The sequence below is a fragment of the Leptodactylus fuscus genome, chromosome 4 (genome assembly GCF_031893055.1).
Source record: "Leptodactylus fuscus isolate aLepFus1 chromosome 4, aLepFus1.hap2, whole genome shotgun sequence".
In the NCBI taxonomy this organism is placed as follows: domain Eukaryota; kingdom Metazoa; phylum Chordata; class Amphibia; order Anura; family Leptodactylidae; genus Leptodactylus; species Leptodactylus fuscus.
Window position 1 is genome coordinate 126,810,249 of NC_134268.1, and position 22,516 is coordinate 126,832,764.

General features: G+C 40.9%; 1 protein-coding gene across 2 annotated transcripts in view; it reads left to right on the top strand.

Annotated features, from left to right (window-relative positions):
* The window catches only part of FRRS1L (ferric chelate reductase 1 like), a 54,966-nt gene extending 38,711 nt beyond the window's left edge, over nt 1–16,255 (top strand). The window contains exons 5-7 of one of the 2 annotated variants that reach the window (XM_075272205.1): nt 550–796; nt 4,081–4,249; nt 16,128–16,255. In XM_075272205.1, the coding sequence (XP_075128306.1) occupies nt 550–796; nt 4,081–4,249; nt 16,128–16,134 (423 nt within the window). In that variant the 3' untranslated portion in view covers nt 16,135–16,255. Of the gene's footprint in view, nt 1–549; nt 797–4,080; nt 4,279–16,127 lie in introns of those variants that run through there. The other variant, XM_075272206.1, reaches the window with a different exon arrangement.
* Nucleotides 16,256–22,516: the final 6,261 nt, after the last annotated feature.

The window sequence follows — 22,516 nt, forward strand, 5'->3', positions numbered from 1 at the left end:
CCGGCTGCAATGTTTTTCTTCATACAGTCTTTATGTTGCATTTTTTTGAGCCAAAGCCAGGAGTGTATTGAGCAAATGGTAAAAGAGCTTCCTATATATTTCCCATTCTTTTTGTAGCCATTCTTTGCTGCTTTGGTTCAAAAAGCCGCAACAAAATCTGCAACAAAAGAGATGTACTTTGCAACATGGGGCCTTATAGCCTTTGGCTGTGGCCCCACTTTGCAGAACTTTTGTTGCCACAGATTTAGTTGTTTTTTGAGCCAAAGTCAGTAGTGAATTGAGCAGAATGTAGAAGTATAAGAACGTCTTATATATTTCCCATTCTTTCTGCAGCCACTCTTCCACAACGTGGGGCCACAGCCTTAAGGAGTTAAAAGACTGCAAGCAGAGGTCTTGAAAAACCACAGAGAATTGATGCATTATATTGAAAAACTATATAATTTTCTCTTGTAATGAATGACCCTTATTTGCTGATATTATAACTCTTGTTTAATTATGTAAACTAATACATGACTATAGATACTGACTAATTAAAGGTTTCTGTTGCAGGGAGGGGATGATGTCATGGCGTGTGTCCATGATGATAATGGAAGGGTACGCATACAGCACTTTTACAATGTTGGCCAGTGGGCTAAAGAGATCCAGAGGAATCCAGCCAGAGATGAGGAAGGCATATTTGAAAGTAACCGTGTCACGTGTCGTTTCAAAAGGCCTGTATATGTTCCCAGAGATGAAACAATTGTTGATTTGCATTTAAGCTGGTATTATCTATTTGCCTGGGGCCCTGCAATTCAAGGTGAGAAACACATTGAGTTTTAACCAAGTTTAAAATATCCATGTTAGGCTGGGGCCCGATGTGGCTCAAACGCCGTGGTTTGATTGTGATGGAAACGATGCAGCGTTTTACAGTTACTGCAAATTTCATCCCCGCATTGCAGAAAAATATACACAGTGAAAACACGGTGTTCTCCAAAACCATTTCGGTTTGGGAAATCGCTGCATGTCAATTATACCTACGGAAATGCTAGCAGTTTCCCTATAAGCATAATGGAAGCAGAAAGTCTGCAGAGGACACCTCTGCGGACATTCTGTGAAAAACTTCAATGCATTGATGACGCAGTTTTGCCCCCAGCGTTTTTTTTGCTGCGGCCTGTTACTTGGAACATTAGCCTAAAAAGGGAATGCAAGTCTCCTGAGTGGTCTGTATCAATGGAGCGGTGGTACTCTACTCAATAGTGCCCCCCTCCATTAGTAATAGCTCCCCCCCACATAAATAATGTTGTTACCTGTGGGGGGCACTATTACTGTAACAGTGCTCTAATAGCACCACTCACAGGTAATAGTTCCCTACCCCACATAAGTAATGCTATTACTTATGGGGGGCAATATTACAGTAATAGTGTCCCACCCGCACAGGTAACAGCCCCCCCATAAGTAATGCTATTATCTATGGAGGGGCACTGTTACTGTAATAGTGCCCCCCCTTCCCCCCAAACACACACAGGTTATAGTCCCCCCACATAAGTAATGCTGTTACCTGTGGGAAGCACTATTACAGTAATAGTGAGGTAATAGTCCCCTTCCCCATCATACCATTCCATATACTATTGCTCTGAATAGTTATAATGTACTTGCAGAGCAGTGATGGGGTGGGCGAGACCTGCTCTTACACACAGCTTGCAAGACTAATAGATATATAAAGGACTTGAATATAGAAAATTCTAAGCTAGAAAGCTACAAAGTCCCTTGGTAAAGATATATCTAAAACTTAACTTTTAGTAATGAAAAAGAATATAAAATAACAAACTAGACCCCAAAACGTGATTTAAACTGACAATAGGATTGTATTTGCCAGATATATGGCAACTTTCGCAAATATTGCTGCCTATATCCTGAATGGGAAGGACAAGAAAAGAAACAAGAAAGGGCTGCTCACTTGTGATATCCCAAAGTTATGTAAATTAAGAGGAATCTACCAAAAGTGGGGGGCCACAAAGAGTTAAAGTCCTAATTTTCAACCACCCATAAATACATTCAAAGTTTAGTATTAAAAGTGAAATAAAGGAGCATCTATCATAATGATAAATACAAAGAGTTCCTAAATGAAAATAAAAGTGTCCACTTATAAAATATGACGTGGAACCAATCCCTCAATTCATCAACTTATTATTCAAATCCAATTCTCTGAATATTAGATGTAAGAGTAGGGCAGATATATAGTTTGATAAGGCCTCATTCATGCATTGTTATTCTATCCGGGGGAGTCTGCATGAGGACCCCCCCCCCCCCCCCCCCGAACAGAATACCAAACACAACTGCAAGCGGTGTGCCAGTGAAAGCATACGGACCCCATAGACTATAGTGGGGTCTGTGTGCTTGCCGCCAGATCTCCGCAGGGATCATAAGGATAGGAAAGTAGTTCACAATCTACTTTCCTGTCTGCATGATTCGTGCGGGCAGCGTGCGACAAACACAGTTTTTCCCTAGCTAACCTAAGGAAGGAAATCTATTTCACATGGGTGTTTAAATGACCACGTATTTGCAGGTGTATTATGTAATTTCATAAGAGATTGCGTGGGGTATTGGTCCTTCTGCTTTATAAATATTATGTTGCTGCTAGGTTCTCACAGCTATGACCGATCTATAACTAAATGGCCTGCCCACAATGGGTCACCTTAGAGTCAACGCTGGTGGCCCTGACTTCCCTACAAACCTTACTTTGGACCTTGTGGTGGGCATCTCATACAATTTGACTGCTAAGATAATATGATTATATGTTGTAATCGTGTCAGAGGGTTTAGTTATAGGCTGCAAAACCCAATTTCCCCGTTAGTACCCATGTTTCTTAATCCCCTCTTCCCTCCTGGCCTACCTCCTGAGGTCTTTGTTTGTCTGGCTCATTGCATTCCTCTGTCACTGGCAGGTCTTCATCAAAGAATATTTCATTAATACATATTCTCCGCCTCCTTCAGAGGCTTTCAGGACTAACCAGGTCTTTCACTTCCTACGTTCCCTCACTCCACTTAATCCAGAAATTTCCCCCACAAGCTTTGAGAGATTATGTTTGTATACAGATAGGGGCTCTTTCAATTTTATATATGCAGTATATTAAACGCCATGCCCCTGAAACCAAATTGGACTTTATGCTGGTCTGGGAACAGGACCTTAACTCTAGCTCAGTGGATTGATTGTAACACATCCATTAGCAAAGGCAGTTGGCAGGTCAACCTTATAGAGCCTTCTTTAAAAAATCTTCATAAGACCTATTTGATCCCCCATAGACTACACAGTTTTTCCCTATGGTCTCACCTCTCTGCTTTAGAGGCTATAATACCTTAGGCACTACTCTCCATATTTGGTGGACCTGTCCTCTAGCCCATCACTTTTTTGGTAGCTAGACACAGAATGGTGCAACGACTTTTTGGAAAGTCATTTCTTATCCTTAAACCCTCAGAAATTACTCCAGTACATTCTAATGGCTGCATTAATTCATATTGCATTGAATGGAAATGGTCAAGTCTCTCGTTGACAGATGTTGTTTGCGAGTTGACATGCTCCATGAAAAGATTAAAACTACCATTTCTGATATTTGTCCACTCTTTGACAGGGTTTGCACCCCAGATTGTACCCCAGGGTACAACATCCCAGGTTTGCCAATCTGTCTTCAACAATAAATAGGTAATAGGATTAAGTGCTGTGCTCATACCCGTTTCCCTAGGCAGGATCTCCCACCCTGCCATCTGATCTATGCGTTATGGTGCTGTTCATCTCTTCTCCTTTCCCATTGTGTTTCTTAATGTTTTTTTCACCATTTTACACTTTTTATTCCTACAGGTGTGATAACTTTGGATTCATTATTATTTCCTTGTATTATATATGTTTTGCTGTTTTTTTACTGATCTTCTGAGTGTTCTTATGGTTCGTATGTTTGTTCTGTTTTTGACATTTAATAAATATCCTTGAAACTAAAAAGGTTCATAATATAGTGTTGAATTGGGGAGGTTCACAAAATGTCAATGCCTCTGTTCACTAAAGATGCATGTACTTATATCTAAAAATATTTTTTTTATAACTTTCCAGGCTCAATAACACGTCATGATATTGACTCACCTCCAGTTTCAGAGCACGTAGTCAGCATTTACCGTTATGAAGATATTTTCATGCCTTCAGCAGCCTACCAGACTTTCTCTTCTCCTTTCTGCCTTCTTCTGATTGTTGCTTTGACCTTCTACCTGCTAATGGGAACTCCGTAAGACTGCATTTGTTAATTATGTCATTTTCCACTGGAACAACAGACAATGTTTTACAGTATATTAATCCAGCAGGGTGAAACCAATGTGGTGGTTACATAGTTATTGACCATGTGCCAAGGTTGAAAATAAAGTAATTCTTAAAATGCTTATAGAATAACTAAACTTTTATCCTATTTATTTAAAAATTAAATAAATATTTTATATTTCATAAATCAATAACACAGGTGAAAGTAACAACCTTTGTAATATACTCTTTTAAAGAGGACCTTTCACCAGTTCTTGGCAAGTTCTTGGCATCAGTTAATAAGCGCCACTTCACTGATTCCAGTGCAGTTAGAATTTTTTCTCTAGCTCCATCACTGCTTCCGAGTAACATGCACTATTTCAGCTCTTTTGTGTCGGAAGGGCAGTGTCAGGCAGGGGGTGTGATTCAGAGCTCCAATCAGAGGCAGCCAGTGTCAGAGCTCAGATGACACCCCTTGCCCGTGCCTGCCTGACACCACTCTCCTGACAATACAGAGCAGCATTGATTGCTCGGGAGTGGTGGGGGCTAGAGAAAAAATGTCTAAAATCAGTGAAGGGGGCACCTATTAATTGAGAGAGCTGGTTTTGTTGGAAATGGTAAAAGGTCCTCTTTAAAGAAAATGCATTTTCCTTCACTCATTTCCCTCCTCCTGCTCTGATCATCATCTAGGGATTTTCTTACACATTTAGAGCCCTTTCACATGGGGCAAAATGGCGCTGTTTATGGCGCTGAATTTACCACGCGTAGAAAAAAGCGAGCGGCACCCATAGAAATCAATGGGATGCTTTTTTTACGCGTGGTAAATTCGGCGCCATAAACAGCGACATTTTGCCCCGTGTGAAAGGGCCCTTACATACAAAAATTTGTACACCAGTTCATTTTTCATTAAAACAAGACACTGGAGTGCTATGGAGGGAAACAGATAGAGAGACCTGTCTGCAATCACAACAGAGCTAACCGGTAATAAAGCTTTGTGAGGATATGAATCATCTGCTGTATGGTGCAGCCAGGTCTCCTCATCTGCTTATTGTGTGCCTCAGGAGCTTGTTGTCCTCTTCCCCAATCTCTCTCCATTAACTTCTGTTGTCTGCAACGTACAGCTGAATAGACCTCAACAGATTTGATCACGGAAAAAGAGAAATAACAGACATTCTATTACCTTCACCTGTACTATTCAAATATGACATAGTATATAAAACTTCAAGTACTATTTTAAAATTACAGTATTTACATTGTATTTAATATGAGGTATCTATCATACAAGGTCACCAACACAACACCACAGGTCACCACAACAGAGCAGACTTTACTGAACAGGGAGAGAACATACCTGCCATCCAGTTTTCATCTATTGCTATTTTTCAAAATAGTTCAAAACTATTCATGTGGTTCCTAGTACACATTTTGATTAAACTGTATGTAACCCCACTTGCTGCTTTAAGGAAAAATATCTGGTTGAGGCTACATACTATGGAAATATAGTGGTTTTGAACTACAGAATCGCAGCATGAAAAACACTGCATTTTACAAAGCTAGCAAAATGAATGAGATTTTATTTAATCTCATCCACATTTTTTTTTTTTTTTTTTAGAAAGACAGCATTTTTTACCTGCGAAAATGCTGTGTTTTCCTCATACACTTATATGGACAAAGCACAAATATGAAATGCAGAATAAAATCTGAAAACACAAGCATTTTTGTTGCATTTTTTACACATTGTTTTTTCTGTTATTCACAACCTGTGGCCTTAGCTTCTCATGGGTTTCTATTGTAACAGGACAGTACAGCAAACATTTAAAAGGATATTCATAGCTCATCAATTTATGAACTTTGGGCGTCCAAAAATGTGTTGCTTGTGTACCATAGAAGTTATTTTAAGCAGATTTGGAAATAGTTAAAGGAAATCTGTCACTAGAACCCAGGATATCATTCCAGACTTGCAGATAGATAGTTTCGGGTCAATTTAATCAAAGGTGTTTACTTTTTTGAATTGGTGCCTCTGTTCCTGAAATATAGCCTTATGGAAACTGTCAGTAGCCTTTGAGATACTAAACCATCCACAGGTACTTATGGATCAAAGATTTAGTGTCCCAAATAGACCTGTCGCAACACTGTCCACAACCGTATTATTCAAAAATAAATCATTATATTTAGATAGAGATAAGTGTGATGTATTATCTGACTCATCTCTAGTTCTCTGTCGCCTTTAAGAGAAGCCGGTGATGTTGAAGAATTGCACAGATGCCTGGAGTACAGCCACTGGATAAGTATAAATGTTTTTTTATTTTTAATACAGACACACATGGCGTTGAGTCTAACGCGTTTCCACCATGGTTTTTTCACATCACTTTTTGGCTGCGGCCCCCTACGTACGCAGCACTTTTCACAGAAAGTCCAGAGTTTTCCTCTGCTGACTTTCTTCTTCAATTATACCTATATGGAAACCGCCAGCATTTCCGTATATATAAAATTGACATACTACCGCAATTTCCAAAAACGTGACTGTTGGAAATTGAAGTATTTCTGCAGTGGGTATTTTTCTGTAATTTGTGGTGCTTGGATTGAAAAAATAGGAAATTTGGTGGAATTTTTTTTTTTTCCTACAGATAGTCATGCCACCAAAATAAGTTCATAAATCAAATTTTTCATATCTCTGCTTTATGGTGGCATCAAACTTTATTCACCCGTTAATTCTGGATGTTATAAGGCTTACAAGTCAAACAGCAATTTTCAAAATTTTTAAGAACATTTCCAAAACCCATTTTTCAAGGAACCAATTCAGTTCTAAAGGGGTTTTGAAAGGCCTCTGTATTTGAAACCCTCATCCCATTTTCAAAACTCCAGCCCTTATATAAGTCAAAAGAAGTATATACGAAATATCTTAATTTCATAAGCGTTTAACAAGAATTAAGAGAAAATGTGGTGAAATATATACCATATATACTCCAGTATAAGCCAGCTTGTATTATGCGGGATTTGGGTTTTTCCCATGGTAATGCATTGACTGTACTCTTGAGTATATCTCGGGCTGAGAAGGACGCAGCAATGGGAAAGTTCACATGCAAGCATATCTAGTGACAGCCCATCATAGGCTATTTGGGTGAGCTCTCAGCTTGCATTATGTGGGAGTTGAATTTTTCACCTAGGAATGCATTGACTGTACTCTTGAGTATATCTCGGGCTGGGAAGAACGTAACAATGTGAAAGTTCATATGCAAACACATCTAGTGACAGCCCATCATAGGCTAGTTGAGTGAACTGGCAGCTTGTATTATGCGGGAGTTAGATTTTTCCCATAGGAATGCATTGACTGTACTCTTGAGTGTATCTCGGGCTGAGAAGGACGCAGCAATAAGAAAGTTCACATGCAAGCATATGTAGTGACAGCCCATCATAGGCTAGTTGGGTGAGCTGGCAGCTTGCATTGTGCGGGAGTTGAGTTTTTCACCTAGGAATGCATTGACTGTACTTTTGATTGTATCTCGGGCTGGGAAGAACGTAGCAATGTGAAAGTTCACATGCAAGCACATCTAGTGACAGCCCATCATAGGCTAGTTGAGTGAGTTGGCAGCTTGTATTATGCAGGAGTTGGATTTTTCACCTAGGAATGCATTGACTGTACTCTTGAGTGTATCTCGGGCTGAGAAGGACGTAGCAATGTGACAGTTCATATGCAAGCACATCTAGTGACAGCCCATCATTGGCTAGTTGGGTGAGCTGGCAGCTTGCATTATGTGGGAGTTGGGTTTTTCCCATAGGAATGCATTGACTGTACTCTTGAGTGTATCTCGGGCTGGGAAGAACGTAGCAATGTGAAAGTTCATATGCAAGCACATCTAGTGACAGCCCATCATTGGCTAGTTGAGTGAGCTGGCAGCTTGTATTATGCGGGAGTTGGATTTTTCCCATAGGAATCCAATGACTGTACTCTTGAGTGTATCTCGGGCTGAGAAGGACACAGCAATAAGAAAGTTCACATGCAAGCATATCTAGTGACAGCCCATCATTGGCTAGTTGGGTGAGCTCGCAGCTTGCATTATGTGGGAGTTGAATTTTTCACCTAGTAGTGCATTGACTGTACTCTTGAGTGTATCTTGGGCTGGGAAGAACGTAGCAATGTGAAAGTTCATATGCAAGCACATCTAGTGACAGCCCATTGTAGACTAGTTGGGTGAGCTGGCAGCTTGTATTATGCGGGAGTTGGATTTTTCCTATAGGAATGCATTGACTGTACTCTTGAGTGTATCTCGGGCTGAGAAGGACACAGCAATAAGAAAGTTCACATGCAAGCATATCTAGTGACAGCCCATCATTGGCTAGTTGGGTGAGCTCGCAGCTTGCATTATGTGGGAGTTGAATTTTTCACCTAGGAGTGCATTGTGTAAGGATTGGAGTAAGGGTCAGGCAGTGCAAAGTGACACAGCTGGGAAAGCAACACTGTGCAACTAATGACAAAAGGGGTCGCAGGCCCTGCAGCTATAACTATGCTGTAGTATCTGAGATGAGGCAGACCAATGCACTTCCTAATTGAAGTGCGCCTACCACGGCTCCTAACCTTCTATCCGGCGGCTAGGATAAGGGGAGAGGAGGCCCTGAAAGTCCTAGGGACTGGAGTCATGGGGTCACACCTAAACAGAAAGCACAGTGTAAATGCAATGCAAAACAAAAGACTAAACAGCATGGAACCAGGGAGGACCACAAGTCCCAGCAAGACACAGAAGAGAAGACGAGGTCAGACGAGCAAGAGGTCAAGCCAGGAGATATAATAAAAGGTACCAAATCAAAAGACAAGGGATAGTCAAAAATACAAGCCGGGTCTAAAAACCAAGAAACATATGGAATACAAACAGACAGGGAATCAGACTGAGCAGGGGGACCAGGAAACACAAATTGAATGGCTGGCAAGGATCCATGCCTGGGTGGAGTTTAAATAGCAGCAGAGAACACACCTGATGGCTAACGGCATGGAGACTGAAGGCAAGGAAAAGATTAACCCTTAATGACCTAAGCACACCCAATAGAACTCCTAACACGTCTCCCAGGGAGACGCCGCGCAGCAAGGAGACCGCGGCGACTCCGTATCCTGACACATTGACTGTACTCTTGAGTGTATCTCGGGCTGAGAAGGACGCAGCAATAAGAAAGTTCACATGCAAGCATATCTAGTGAAAGCCCATCATTGGCTAGTTGGGTGAGCTGGCAGCTTGCATTATGCGGGAGTTGGGTTTTTCACCTAGGAGTGTATTGACTGTACTCTTGAGTGTATCTCGGGCTGGGAAGAACGTAGCAATGTGAAAGTTCATATGCAAGCACATCTAGTGACAGCCCATCATAGGCTAGTTGAGTGAGCTGGCAGCTTGTATTATGCAGGAGTTGTATTTTTCCCATAGGAATGCAATGACTGTACTCTTGAGTGTATCTTGGGCTGAGAAGGACACAGCAATAAGAAAGTTCACATGCAAGCATATCTAGTGACAGCCCATTATTGGCTAGTTGGGTGAGCTGGCAGCTTGCATTATGCGGGAGTTGGGTTTTTCCCATAGGAATGCATTGACTGTACTCTTGAGTGTATCTCGGGCTGAGACGGACGGAGCAATGGGAAAGTTCACATGCAAGCATATCTAGTGACAGCCCATCATAGGCTAGTTGGGTGAGCTGGCAGCTTGCATTAATGCAGGAGTTGAATTTTTCACCTAGGAATGCATTGACTGTACTCTTGAGTATATCTCGGGCTGGGAAGAACGTAGCAATAAGAAAGTTCACATGCAAGCATATCTAGTGACAGCCCATCATAGGCTAGTTGGGTGAGCTGGCAGCTTGCATTATGCGGGAGTTGGGTTTTTCCCATAGGAATGCATTGACTGTACTCTTGAGTGTATCTCGGGCTGAGAAGGACGCAGCAATAAGAAAGTTCACATGCAAGCATATCTAGTGACAGCCCATCATTGGCTAGTTGGGTGAGCTGGCAGCTTGCATTATGCGGGAGTTGGGTTTTTCACCTAGGAGTGTATTGACTGTACTCTTGAGTGTATCTTGGGCTGGGAAGAACGTAGCAATGTGAAAGTTCATATGCAAGCACATCTAATGACAGCCCATCATAGGCTAGTTGGGTGAGCTCGCAGCTTGCATTATATGGGAGTTGAATTTTTCATCTAGGAATGCATTGACTGTACTCTTGAGTATATCTCGGGCTGGGAAGAACGTAGCAATAAAAGTTCACATGCAAGCATATCTAGTGACAGCCCATCATTGGCTAGTTGGGTGAGCTCGCAGCTTGTATTATGCGGGAGTTGTATTTTTCCCATAGGAATGCAATGACTGTACTCTTGAGTGTATCTCGGGCTGAGAAGGACACAGCAATAAGAAAGTTCACATGCAAGCATATCTAGTGACAGCCCATTATTGGCTAGTTGGGTGAGCTCGCAGCTTGCATTATGTGGGAGTTGAATTTTTCACCTAGGAGTGTATTGACTGTACTCTTGAGTGTATCTCGGGCTGGGAAGAACGTAGCAATGTGAAAGTTCATATGCAAGCACATCTAATGACAGCCCATCATAGGCTAGTTGGGTGAGCTCGCAGCTTGCATTATGTGGGAGTTGAATTTTTCATCTAGGAATGCATTGACTGTACTCTTGAGTATATCTCGGGCTGGGAAGAACGTAGCAATAAGAAAGTTCACATGCAAGCATATCTAGTGACAGCCCATCATTGGCTAGTTGGGTGAGCTCACAGCTTGCATTATGTGGGAATTGAATTTTTCACCTAGGAGTGCATTGACTGTACTTTTGATTGTATCTCGGGCTGGGAAGAACGTAGCAATGTGAAAGTTCATGTGCAAGCACATCTAGTGACAGCCCATCATAGGCTAGTTGGGTGAACTGGCAGCTTGCATTATGTGGGAGTTGAATTTTTCACCTAGCAATGCATTGACTGTACTTTTGAGTGTATCTCGGGCTGAGAAGCAATGGGAAAGTTCACATGCAAGCACATCTAGTGACAGCCCATCATAGGCTAGTTGAGTGAGTTGGCAGCTTCTATTATGCAGGAGTTGAATTTTTCACCTAGGAATGCATTGACTGTACTCTTGAATGTATCTCGGGCTGGGAAGAACGTAGCAATGTGAAAGTTCATATGCAAGCACATCTAGTGACAGCCCATCATAGGCTGGTTGAGTGAGCTGGCAGCTTGCATTATGCAGGAGTTGGGTTTTTCCTATAGGAATGCATTGACTGTACTCTTGAGTGTATCTTGGGCTGGGAAGAACGTAGCAATGTGAAAGTTCATTTGCAAGCACATCTAGTGACAGCCCATCATAGGCTAGTTGGGTGAGCTGGTATTATGCAGGAGTTGGGTTTTTCCCATAGGAATGCATTGAATTAGAGTCCATACAGCTCACTGCATGACGCCGAAGGTTGTATTGGCCCGCAGGTGGTGCTGTGCGCTGGACAGGAAACCTGCGGGACCCCATCCTAACAGCAAGACACAGAAGGGAAGGAGCGCCAATGAGCTTTTGGAAGAAAGATTTTGCTGTGATTGTGGCGCCATGTCAGATTTGCAGAGCCCCTGATGTGCTAAAACAGTGGAAGCCCCCAGAAAGTGACCGCATTCCTCAAAGAATATATCAAGTGGTATAGTGAGTATTTTGACCCTATAGGTTTTTCCCTGAATTTATTACCATTGGGATATGAAAATGTATTTTTTTTCTGATAAAATGTTGCTTTAGTCTCAAATTTTTCAGATTTAAAGGTGAATGACCAACTAACATTTTTCTCCTGAACATGACAAAATCCCAAAACATTTCCCTATTTTGAAAACTACACCCCTCAAGGAATTTATCAAGAGCTATTTTGATTTACTGAGCATTTTGATCCCACAGCTGTTACAAAGATTTTATTAACATTGGGCAGTAAAAATAAAAAAAAAATTTTTTTGCAATAAAATGTTGTTTTAGCTACAAATTTTTCATTTTTGCAAAGAGTTAAAGAATAAAATGTATCCAACAATTTGTAATGCAATTTCTCCTGACTGCAGAAATACTCCATGTGTGGAGGAAAACTACTGTATTGGCACACAGCAGAGAACAGAATGCAGAGAGTCATTAGGCTTTTGGAGGGCAGAATCATTTTCAGGTGCCATGACACATTTTCCCCTAAGGTGGAGTGGAGAGTACCAAGAAGTGACTTCATTTTGGAAACTGTGCCCCTTTAAGCGTATAGGGATAATTTTGACCACAGAGATGCTTTCAAAAATGTAATATGCAGCAGATGGAGCAAAATGAGAATTGACATTTTTTTTCAGATAGGCCATTTCAGTGCCCACCAACAAAAATTCAAATGGTGGGGATACCACAAAAATTAAGAAAACTTGCATAAAAATATATATATTTTATTGATAACAAGTAAAAAAGTACAATATACAAACCATGTTATTTAACTATTGTGAGTAGAATGAAGATGCTGACACTCCCACTGATATATCATGCAATACACATGAAGGGAACTGATTATTATAACGCTTAGTATGATTGGCTCATCTTTTATTGGACACGTGTTTGTCATGTTTGTCAATATATTTTACATATATATCTTATTCCCTGTAATCATTGACACCACCCCTTGACAAAGGCATTTGGGTGCGTGTCAGTGGTACAGAGGTCCTGGATTTCCTATTTATTATCATGGGTAAGTCTCATTGTGTTTTCACTGTTTGTTGGTAGTTTAGTACTGCACTTGTCATTGGATATTCTATAGCTACATAGCTTGGCGGTTTTGCTGCATTCTTCTGTCATTAGGTCTTTCAAGGTGCTTGTGATACATATTTCTCAAGGCACACTATTTTGCTGAGATGCCCTGTGTTTTATTTTACCTCTATACCCTCTAGTATACTTACTATTTCCTTGAATAATCTTATAACTACTTACTCTTATAGACCTCTGTTATTAACTTCACACTTTTTGCGCTGGTTTTGTATCTTTTTTTATCTATTTATTGTACTTTTTTACTTGTTATCAGTAAAATATACATATTTTTACGCATGTTTTCTTATTTTTGTGCTATCCCCACCATTTGTATTTTTGTTGGTTGATATTGTTATTCGGTATCTTAGCACACATGCTTATTATTTTTGACCCAGGGTTAAAATGTTGAAGGGGGTTGCTCTCTTTCTCCTCCCCACCTTCCTGCATCTACTATTTGCTATGTTTGTTGCTTTTTAGTGCCCAGTATGTCATGCCCATATCATGGCAATGTGAAAAGTCAGCTTTCAAGTTATTATGATCTGTTTCCTGATTTCGGAAACACCCGGCATGTGGCCCAAATCTTTTGCCTAAAAATTCAGCAGGGCTCAGAAATTAAGAAGCATCATGTGCATTTTAAAACTGCATTGACAACAAAATGGAGAAGTTTAGAGGCAAAAAAAATGGACCCCCTATTTTAGAAACTATTCCTCTCGAGTATTGCATTATTTTAATTTGCAGAAATAAATGTGTAGTGAAAAATTTTAATTTTTTTCCAGAAATACACCGTTTTGGTGCTTGATATGTTGCGCCCAGTTTGTGACAGCAGAGATACATATTTCAAAAACTGTTAAGTGGATTATCCTTGGTACAACAGCCTTTGGAGTGTTCGTCTTTGACACTAAAACCAATAAAACATATAAGCAAATTATTTTTATCCTGCACGGTGGGCGGTCATGCACTGTCCGACGTCATCTTCTGGCATGCCTTCCTCTTCTTCTTCCGGCGGTATTGGTTAAACCAATTTGAACCAATCCCGCCAGAAGAAGAGGACGATAAAGCTAGGGATGAGCTAGAACCGGAGGGCGTTGCCGAAAGAAGAACAAAGAAGAGGAAGGTGTGCTAGAAGATGACGTCGGACAGTGCATGATCACCCACCGTGCACGATAAGTATAATTTGCATATATGTTTTTATGGTTTTATTTTAAAACCGGGGGGGTTAAACACTAGCGGTGCCTGAATGGCCTTTTTATGTATGTGGGGCTCATACAGCATAATTTTGCTGATGGATTCCATTTAAAGGGGCTATATCAGGATTTTTAAGTAATGGCTTTTTTAAGCTGTTTCTGAAAAGTTATAAGCTTTTGAAACCTAAGATTGGTATATGCAAATTTATCTTAACTAGTCACTAGGCTTCTGCATCTAGTCATGGTGTGTGGTATACAGAAAGGTCTGTTGCCTGAGATGGTGACCCTTGAGAATAGAAAACTATGTTAGGCCTCGTTCACATCAGCGTTTGGATTTCGTCCGGGGGAGTCCGCATGGGGACCCTCCCCCGAACGGAATACTAAACGCAAGTGCAAGCGCTGGTGCAGTAAAAGCACACGGACCCCATAGACTATAATGGGGTCCATGTGCTTACCACCAGATCTCCACAGGCATCCTGCGCACAGGAAAGTAGTTCATCTACTTTCCTGTCCGCATGATTCGTGCGTGGCAAGCACATGGACTCCATTATAGTCTATGGGTTCCATGTGCTTTTACAGCTCAGCGCTTGCAATTGCATTTGTATTCCGTTCGGGGGGGGGGGTCTCCATGTGGACTCTTCCCAGTCGGAATACAAAAGCAGATGTGAACGAACCCTTATTCTCAATGCTTCAACTTGAGATCGGCCCAAATGGGGAGAAGAAGACCCTGAATTTTCAGACAGAAAGAAATAACTAAGGTAATTCTAGCTGAGTTTGTATATAATGGGATAATGGACACATGATGAATGAATAAAAAATTCCGGAGTGCTTCTTTAAGGTAACTTTGCATATGCCAAGGTCTCAATAATAACAAATTACATTGCAAAGGTCATTGCTTGGTATTGTACATATTGGAGTCAGTTTAGAATGGAAAAAAGTACAAAAAATAGCACCATGATTTTGCAAGCATTATATATGTTTTTTTTTTTTCTGATTTTGCAAGAGATAGGGAAGGAAAAGTGTTAAATTTTGCACATTCCATTAGAGTTCTCTATTCTAAAGAAACAACAACACATAACTATGAAATGTAACTGTAAAAGAAACCCGGAGGCTAAGACCCCATCTAGTGAGCCACAGTCAAAAAACAATGCGGAAAAGGCATTGCGTTTTTTTCCCGTATTTCACAGAAAGTCCGCATAAAGAGTTTTCCTCTGTGGACTTTCTGACCCTAGTATACCTAGAAAACAAAAAGAGTTTCCTTAGGTATAATTGACATACTGTGAGTGTTTTTGAAATCACAGCTTTTCTGCTGCAGATTTTTTTTCTGCAATGTGTGGATGAGATTAGCCAGAATCCCATCCACATTGTACATACTGTAAAATGCAGTGTCCAAAACACAGTAACTACTTTTCTGATTTACATGTAGGTGTTTACACTGATTTACACTCAGTGTTAGTATGTAGCTATTGTGTGCAGAAGTATGGTCCCAACCTGTAAGGTCACAATAAAATTATTTTCAGTATTTTATTTGCAAAGTTTTTATTTATGCTATCATTATGATCAACTATTTGGAATTATACAATTAAGTTGATCACTTGAATAGATTACTTTGTGTTATTTATGTATGGTATGTGTCCTTAATCTTTTGATTATGTATTTTCCTGATCCGCTGTTTAATGACTACATAAGCGGTATTGTAAGCCTCCTCCAAATTTTTGATTTCTTCTATGACTTTACCTATCTGGATTCTACTTTCCTGTGGAACAGTGACTTAGACCTTGTCCTTTCATTCTCCTAGTGACATAATGAACACATTATATTCTTTGTATTTACTTTTGATATGTTATTGTACTGTATGATTTTCTTGGCATATTTATTCTAATATTAATAATACACTAATGGTATGATATCTGCACTTGTTTATGTAGAGTCTGACCAAGGTCCGGAGGACTGAAACTTCACTCAGTTCAATATGGATTATTTTCTCTACTCTGCACATTGTGGATACTCACTCTAAGATCACCTTGTTCTGTGATACTTTGCAATTAAAATATTGAACAAAATCTAAGAGAATCTGTTCCCAGTGGGTGTACAGTTCGTTTTACTACTCTGTCTGTGTTCTATCTGTGAAAAAAATCAGACAGTACGTGGATCCATTATAGTCAGTGGGGCCTTTCACACATCTGATGTTTTTCACAGATGTAGAGTCAGTAAGAATAAAATGGTGATACTATACAATTTTTTTTTTCTCGTTTCTCTCCTTGTCTTGGCCATTCAGTGCTATGGGGCTGTGTGTATGGGTACTGTCCATTTTAACATACATCGCTACAGATTTTGAGTGATGAGCCCCTGGTTTGTCAAACATTTTATAAAAGTTAATAATAAAAGGTAAGAATCGTTATCTATTAAAAATATATTTTCATACATCATAACTAAGTATTCATTCTTTCTTCAGAGTCCCACATAACACGGTTATTGGATCAGACATGGAAGAAGCAGTATTGTGCTTTATATCAGTTGTGTTTATTGTGCTTGGAGATCCAATTAATTCGTTTGTAACAGAAGTTTCTGGAAAATCTTTATAGCTAGACTTTCAGCAGACTTTGTATGAAGTATGAAAAGTCTAGATTCATTTTTATTGAAGTACAAGGAATGTATTGTTTGTATACAATATGGTTTTAAATCTATAATAAAATATTCTGTTTCGAATAACATTTTGAGCATTTCTTTTTAAATAAATAAATTGTTAATGTTTATGGTTTAAATCTTAATATTAAAATGTACGTATTATTCAATAGTGTTTATCTGACATAATAAAAGTGTCTTATCTGAAACTGAAGGGGTTACAGGGATTGTCCAATTCCATACAAACAGGTTCACAGCTTATTACCTAGCAGATGTCTGATAACTGTACCATGAGGAAATGATACAGAAATTATATTGTAAAATTGTAAACTTTTTATTATACAAACAACAACATTTATTTCTCAATATTTGTTTAAAACTGAACAACCCCTTTAAATTACTGTATGTTACTGGCCACTATGTATGCATTTCATGCTTCCAATTTATGGTCACTTTAAGTACTTTTTTTCCCCTCTCTTTACTTATCCATTTATGGTCATGTTCAGCAGTTTACACAGACAAAGTACTGGAAGCTTCACACCCTAGTATAAATAATTACATAGGGTGCAAACCCCAGCATGCATGCAAAGAGCGACACATAAGCTATATTTGCCTGGCATGGCAGATGTGCTGGGAGGAAGCAAGTAAATTCCAGCAGGTTCGAACTGGCCCACCAGCGTATCCCCCAGTGGGCCCCTAGCCTTTAGGGATCCAGAACCTGATGAATCGGGATCTCAGAGTCAGGCCCGGCCACATTGATAACAGAAAAGACTGCCCATGGGAGGTCTGTGAAAATAAATATTTTTACTTGCCTCTCCGTGGTGTCCAGCAACCTGCGTCATTTTCTGGCCAATATTGGCCTGTAGTTGATGTCATGCATTCCGGACATCACTGCTGAGTTTGGGCCTAGTGGTTACATGGGGTGGGCTGGTGTCATAATATCAGCATGCCCCACGTGACCGCTATGCCCTGTGATTGGAATGTGAGATGGCAGCTGCAGACCTGAAGGAGAAGCTGGTGCAATGTGGGGATGCCCAGGAGAGGTAAAGGAAGGTTTGTTGTATTCCCTCATCTTCCCTGGGCCTCCGATTAATATACTTTGGAGTTTGAACAGTTAATAAAAGCACTGAAACAAACGGGCGAAGATCTCGAATAGTTTTCAAAACAAATTTGGAAGCATTCACCTGAGTCTACTTGAGGCTCTAGGGAGTATATTATACTGTGTTGGGCCACTGTGGAGCCTAATATTGAGGGGCCTCTGGAAAGCCTATATTGTGTGGGCTCACTGTGGAGAATTATACTGGGGGGATGCTCTGAGGAGCATATTAAATTATGTGGGGCCACTGTGGAGCATTACATCGGGGCCACTGTGGAGCATTACATCGGGGCACTGTGGAGCATTATATTAGGGGCCCTCTGAGAAGCCTCAGGGGCCACTGTGGGAAGTATATTATACTGGGGGGGCGCAGGGTTGCATATTATATTGTGTGGGGCTACTGGGAGCATATTGTGTGGTTCCGCTGTGGAGTATTATACTGGGGGGGGCAGTGTGAAGAGCCTATTATACTGTGTGTGGGCCACTGTGGAGCATAATAATAATACATTTTATATATATAGCACCATCATATTCTGCAGCACTTTCGAGTACAAAGAAGATACATTACGAAGAAATAGTCAATTCACACAATGGGACTGAGGGCCCTGTTCACAAGAGCTCTCAATGTATGAGGCAGAAGGGGTGACAAGAGGAAGCAGGGGCAGCATCGGAGGTAGTTTTGCTTATACAATGGTCAGACCATTTTTACTATCATACAAACATAAAACTGTATGGGCCATCACTAGTTGTGTCCTTTACATGCAGATGGTGCCTGGACAAATAAAGTTAGTCTGAAATGGCATCATATCCTATGGGGTAATGTGGGAGCGTGAACAGAGAAGGGTTTGTTTTAGGGATTTCATCTACAGAAGAGTTTACGTTAGGAATTGTGATGGGCCTGTCTGAAAAGATGTGGAAATTGGGAGTTAATCTGATTGTCCAGGATAAAGCATTCCAGAGAAGTGGTGCAACTTGGGAGAAGTCTTGTATACGAGCATGGAAGGTTTTAATAATAGAGGATGATAGTCTTAGGTCATTGAGTGAACAGAGAGCACAAGCTTGACGATAGACAGGGTTGCGGGAGGAAATGTAGGGAGGTACAGCATTATGGAGAGCTTTGCGGATGAGGGTGATAAGTATATATTGTATTCTGTAATGAATAGACAGCCAATTTAGTGAGTGACAAAGACCTTAGGCATTGCTGTAGCATTGAGACTGATAGATGATTCTGGCTGCTGAATTCAAAATAGATTGTAGAGGGGAGAATTTAGTAAGGGGAAGATTGATTAGTAAGGAGTTAAAGTAGTCAAGGCGAGAGTGAATCGGACCAACAACAAACATCTTTAATGTATCTCCTGGTAAGTAAGGGTCATATTCTGGAGATGTTTTTGAGGTAGAGATGACATGAGCGTGTGAGTGATTGGATATGGTGGGTGAAGGAAAGGTCTGAGTAAAACAAAACCTGAGGCCTGCTGCCTAGGATTTATAGTAAGGCTGGAAACTGTAATGAGTAAGACTGGAGACTATCAGGGACAGATCTATTAGATGGTAGAAACAACAGTAGTTCAGTCTTTGAGATATTATATTGTGTGGGGATTCTCGGAAGCATATTATACTGTTTGGGGGCCACTGTGAAGCAATACACTGTGGGGGGGGGCAGGCTATGGGGAGCATATTATACTGTGGGGGCCATTATTGGGAACTATGCTATGTTGGGGCTCTTAGAAGCATACTATACTGTTTGGAGCATTATAAACCATGTGGAGCCACTGTGGTCGGGAAGCTCAGTGGAGTACTTATACTGTGGTGCATTATATACCATGTGGAGCATTACATACTACGTGGAGCATTATACTGTGGGGGGGCTCCATCTTCCGTCTGGCAGCCCTGTGTGTCTACCTGCGTCACAGCTCCCTCACTATAATCTTGAACATACGTGTAGTGTTCTATGGCGGTGTCATTCCCTATACAGTATTGTACATGAACCAGTCATGGAGCTACTGGGGCCTGAACAGTACTATAGGGAATGAGTATCTTGGTAACATACTCAGTAACGCCAGATAGCACATATGTAAGATTTCAGTGAAGGAATTGTGGTGTAGGCTATTAATAGAAAGCCTTAGCCTTCAGTCTGACACTGGGTCCTGGTGGTGGGCCACTAGAAAACAATTCCACTGGTTGGCCATAGACATCCCAGTCTGACTCTGAACACCAGCAAGGGTTAACGCCACTGAAAACTGTCCTGTCTGTATACAGCTACAGCAGGTGAGTTATATATTTATTGGTATGGGTATTCTGTCTTGTGTACAGTATGGAGGGACAGGCAGCGGTCCGGGGAAAGAAGGTAACTTTAAATCCTGGCAAAGTGACCAAAATACTTTTATTTGTGCAATGAGGTATAAAAGCTGCCAATAGAAAGTAAAGATACGGTAGATAATATTTATTTCCCTGCCATCCACATATTTATATGTCCACCCAGAGTGGCACTTTTGTAGACGAGGAAGTATCTAATATGTCCTTACTACTAATGCCGATATCTCAGGATTGGTTAGGTCTATGATGCTGACCTAGGATTCATTTTATTCAAGAGAATTTCATCTTTAAAATGATACCAAGATACCATCATCATGATAGTCCTAATGGATCCAGAATGATTTGCTGGTGAAAACACTATTCAGCATTGAGATCCCAATGCAGATATCAATTTCCGACAGCGTTTATAGCAGTAGATCGCTCTGAATCTGTAAGGGATATTATGATGGTCTCATCTTCATAGCCTTAACAGATCTGGAGCTGCTTGTAAAGGAAGAAGGGGGAATAAGTAGAGCTGCAGACTGCACAGACGATAGTAAATCATCATTGCATAACCAGTATGTGACCCCAGGGGAGGAGTAGCATGGACTTCTGTCCATGTTAAACCTTCTTCTATAAATCATAGCGCATACTATACTTTTGCTCTCTTATTGCCACATAGAGGGATAATGTAATACCCCTCTGAGCCTAATCACAGGGGTATTCTTCTGTAATACTCTTCTGAACATAACCAAAAGTTTATTGGCGTTGTGACGCAGATGATTACCATTGTTCAGGTCGTGGCGCCAAAAGAGTTGCACCAAACACTTGTACAACACATACACAAAGTCATCAATAAAGTTTACATTTGACCCTGTCCTTACCTGATCTTTATATAGTAAAATACGCCTTTCTAGTGATATATCCGTTATAAGCTAAAATAATAGCACCTTTAACACCTGCATCTATAAACATACATACACTCACCGGCCACTTTATTAGGTACACCTGTCCAACTGCTCGTTAACACTTAATTTCTAATCAGCCAATCACATGGCGGCAACTCAGTGCATTTAGGCATGTAGACATGGTCAAGACAATCTCCTGCAGTTCAAACCGAGCATCAGTATGGGGAAGAAAGGTGATTTGAGTGCCTTTAAACGTGGCATGGTTGTTGGTGCCAGAAGGGCTGGTCTGAGTATTTCAGAAACTGCTGATCTACTGGGATTTTCACGCACAACCATCTCTAGGGTTTACACAGAATGGTCCGAAAAAGAAAAAACATCCAGTGAGCGGCAGTTCTGTGGGCGGAAATGCGTTGTTGATGCCAGAGGTCAGAGGAGAATGGCCAGACTGGTTCGAGCTGATAGAAAGGCAACAGTGACTCAAATAGCCACCCGTTACAACCAAGGTAGCCAGAAGAGCATCTCTGAACGCACAGTACGTTGAACTTTGAGGCAGATGGGCTACAGCAGCAGAAGACCACACCGGGTGCCACTCCTTTCAGCTAAGAACAGGAAACTGAGGCTACAATTTGCACAAGCTCATCGAAATTGGACAATTGAAGATTGGAAAAACGTTGCCTGGTCTGATGAGTCTCGATTTCTGCTGCGACATTCGGATGGTAGGGTCAGAATTTGGCGTCAACAACATGAAAGCATGGATCCATCCTGCCTTGTATCAATGGTTCAGGCTGGTGGTGGTGGTGTCATGGTGTGGGGAATATTTTCTTGGCACTCTTTGGGCCCCTTGGTACCAATTGAGCATCGTTGCAACGCCAAAGCCTACCTGAGTATTGTTGCTGACCATGTCCATCCCTTTATGACCACAATGTACCCAACATCTGATGGCTACTTTCAGCAGGATAATGCGCCATGTCATAAAGCTGGAATCATCTCAGACTGGTTTCTTGAACATGACAATGAGTTCACTGTACTCCAATGGCCTCCACAGTCACCAGATCTCAATCCAATAGAGCATCTTTGGGATGTGGTGGAACGGGAGATTCGCATCATGGATGTGCAGCCAACAAATCTGTGGCAACTGTGTGATGCCATCATGTCAATATGGACCAAAATCTCTGAGGAATGCTTCCAGCACCTTGTTGAATCTATGCCACGAAGAATTGAGGCAGTTCTGAAGGCAAAAGGGGGTCCAACCCGTTACTAGCATGGTGTACCTAATAAAGTGGCCGGTGAGTGTATTACAGAAGGAGACACACATAAGCTGAGGAAAATACTATACTAGGAATCAATAGCAGCTAAGGAAGAAAAGAAAGAAAGAAGACTTCAGGATCATTTAGCT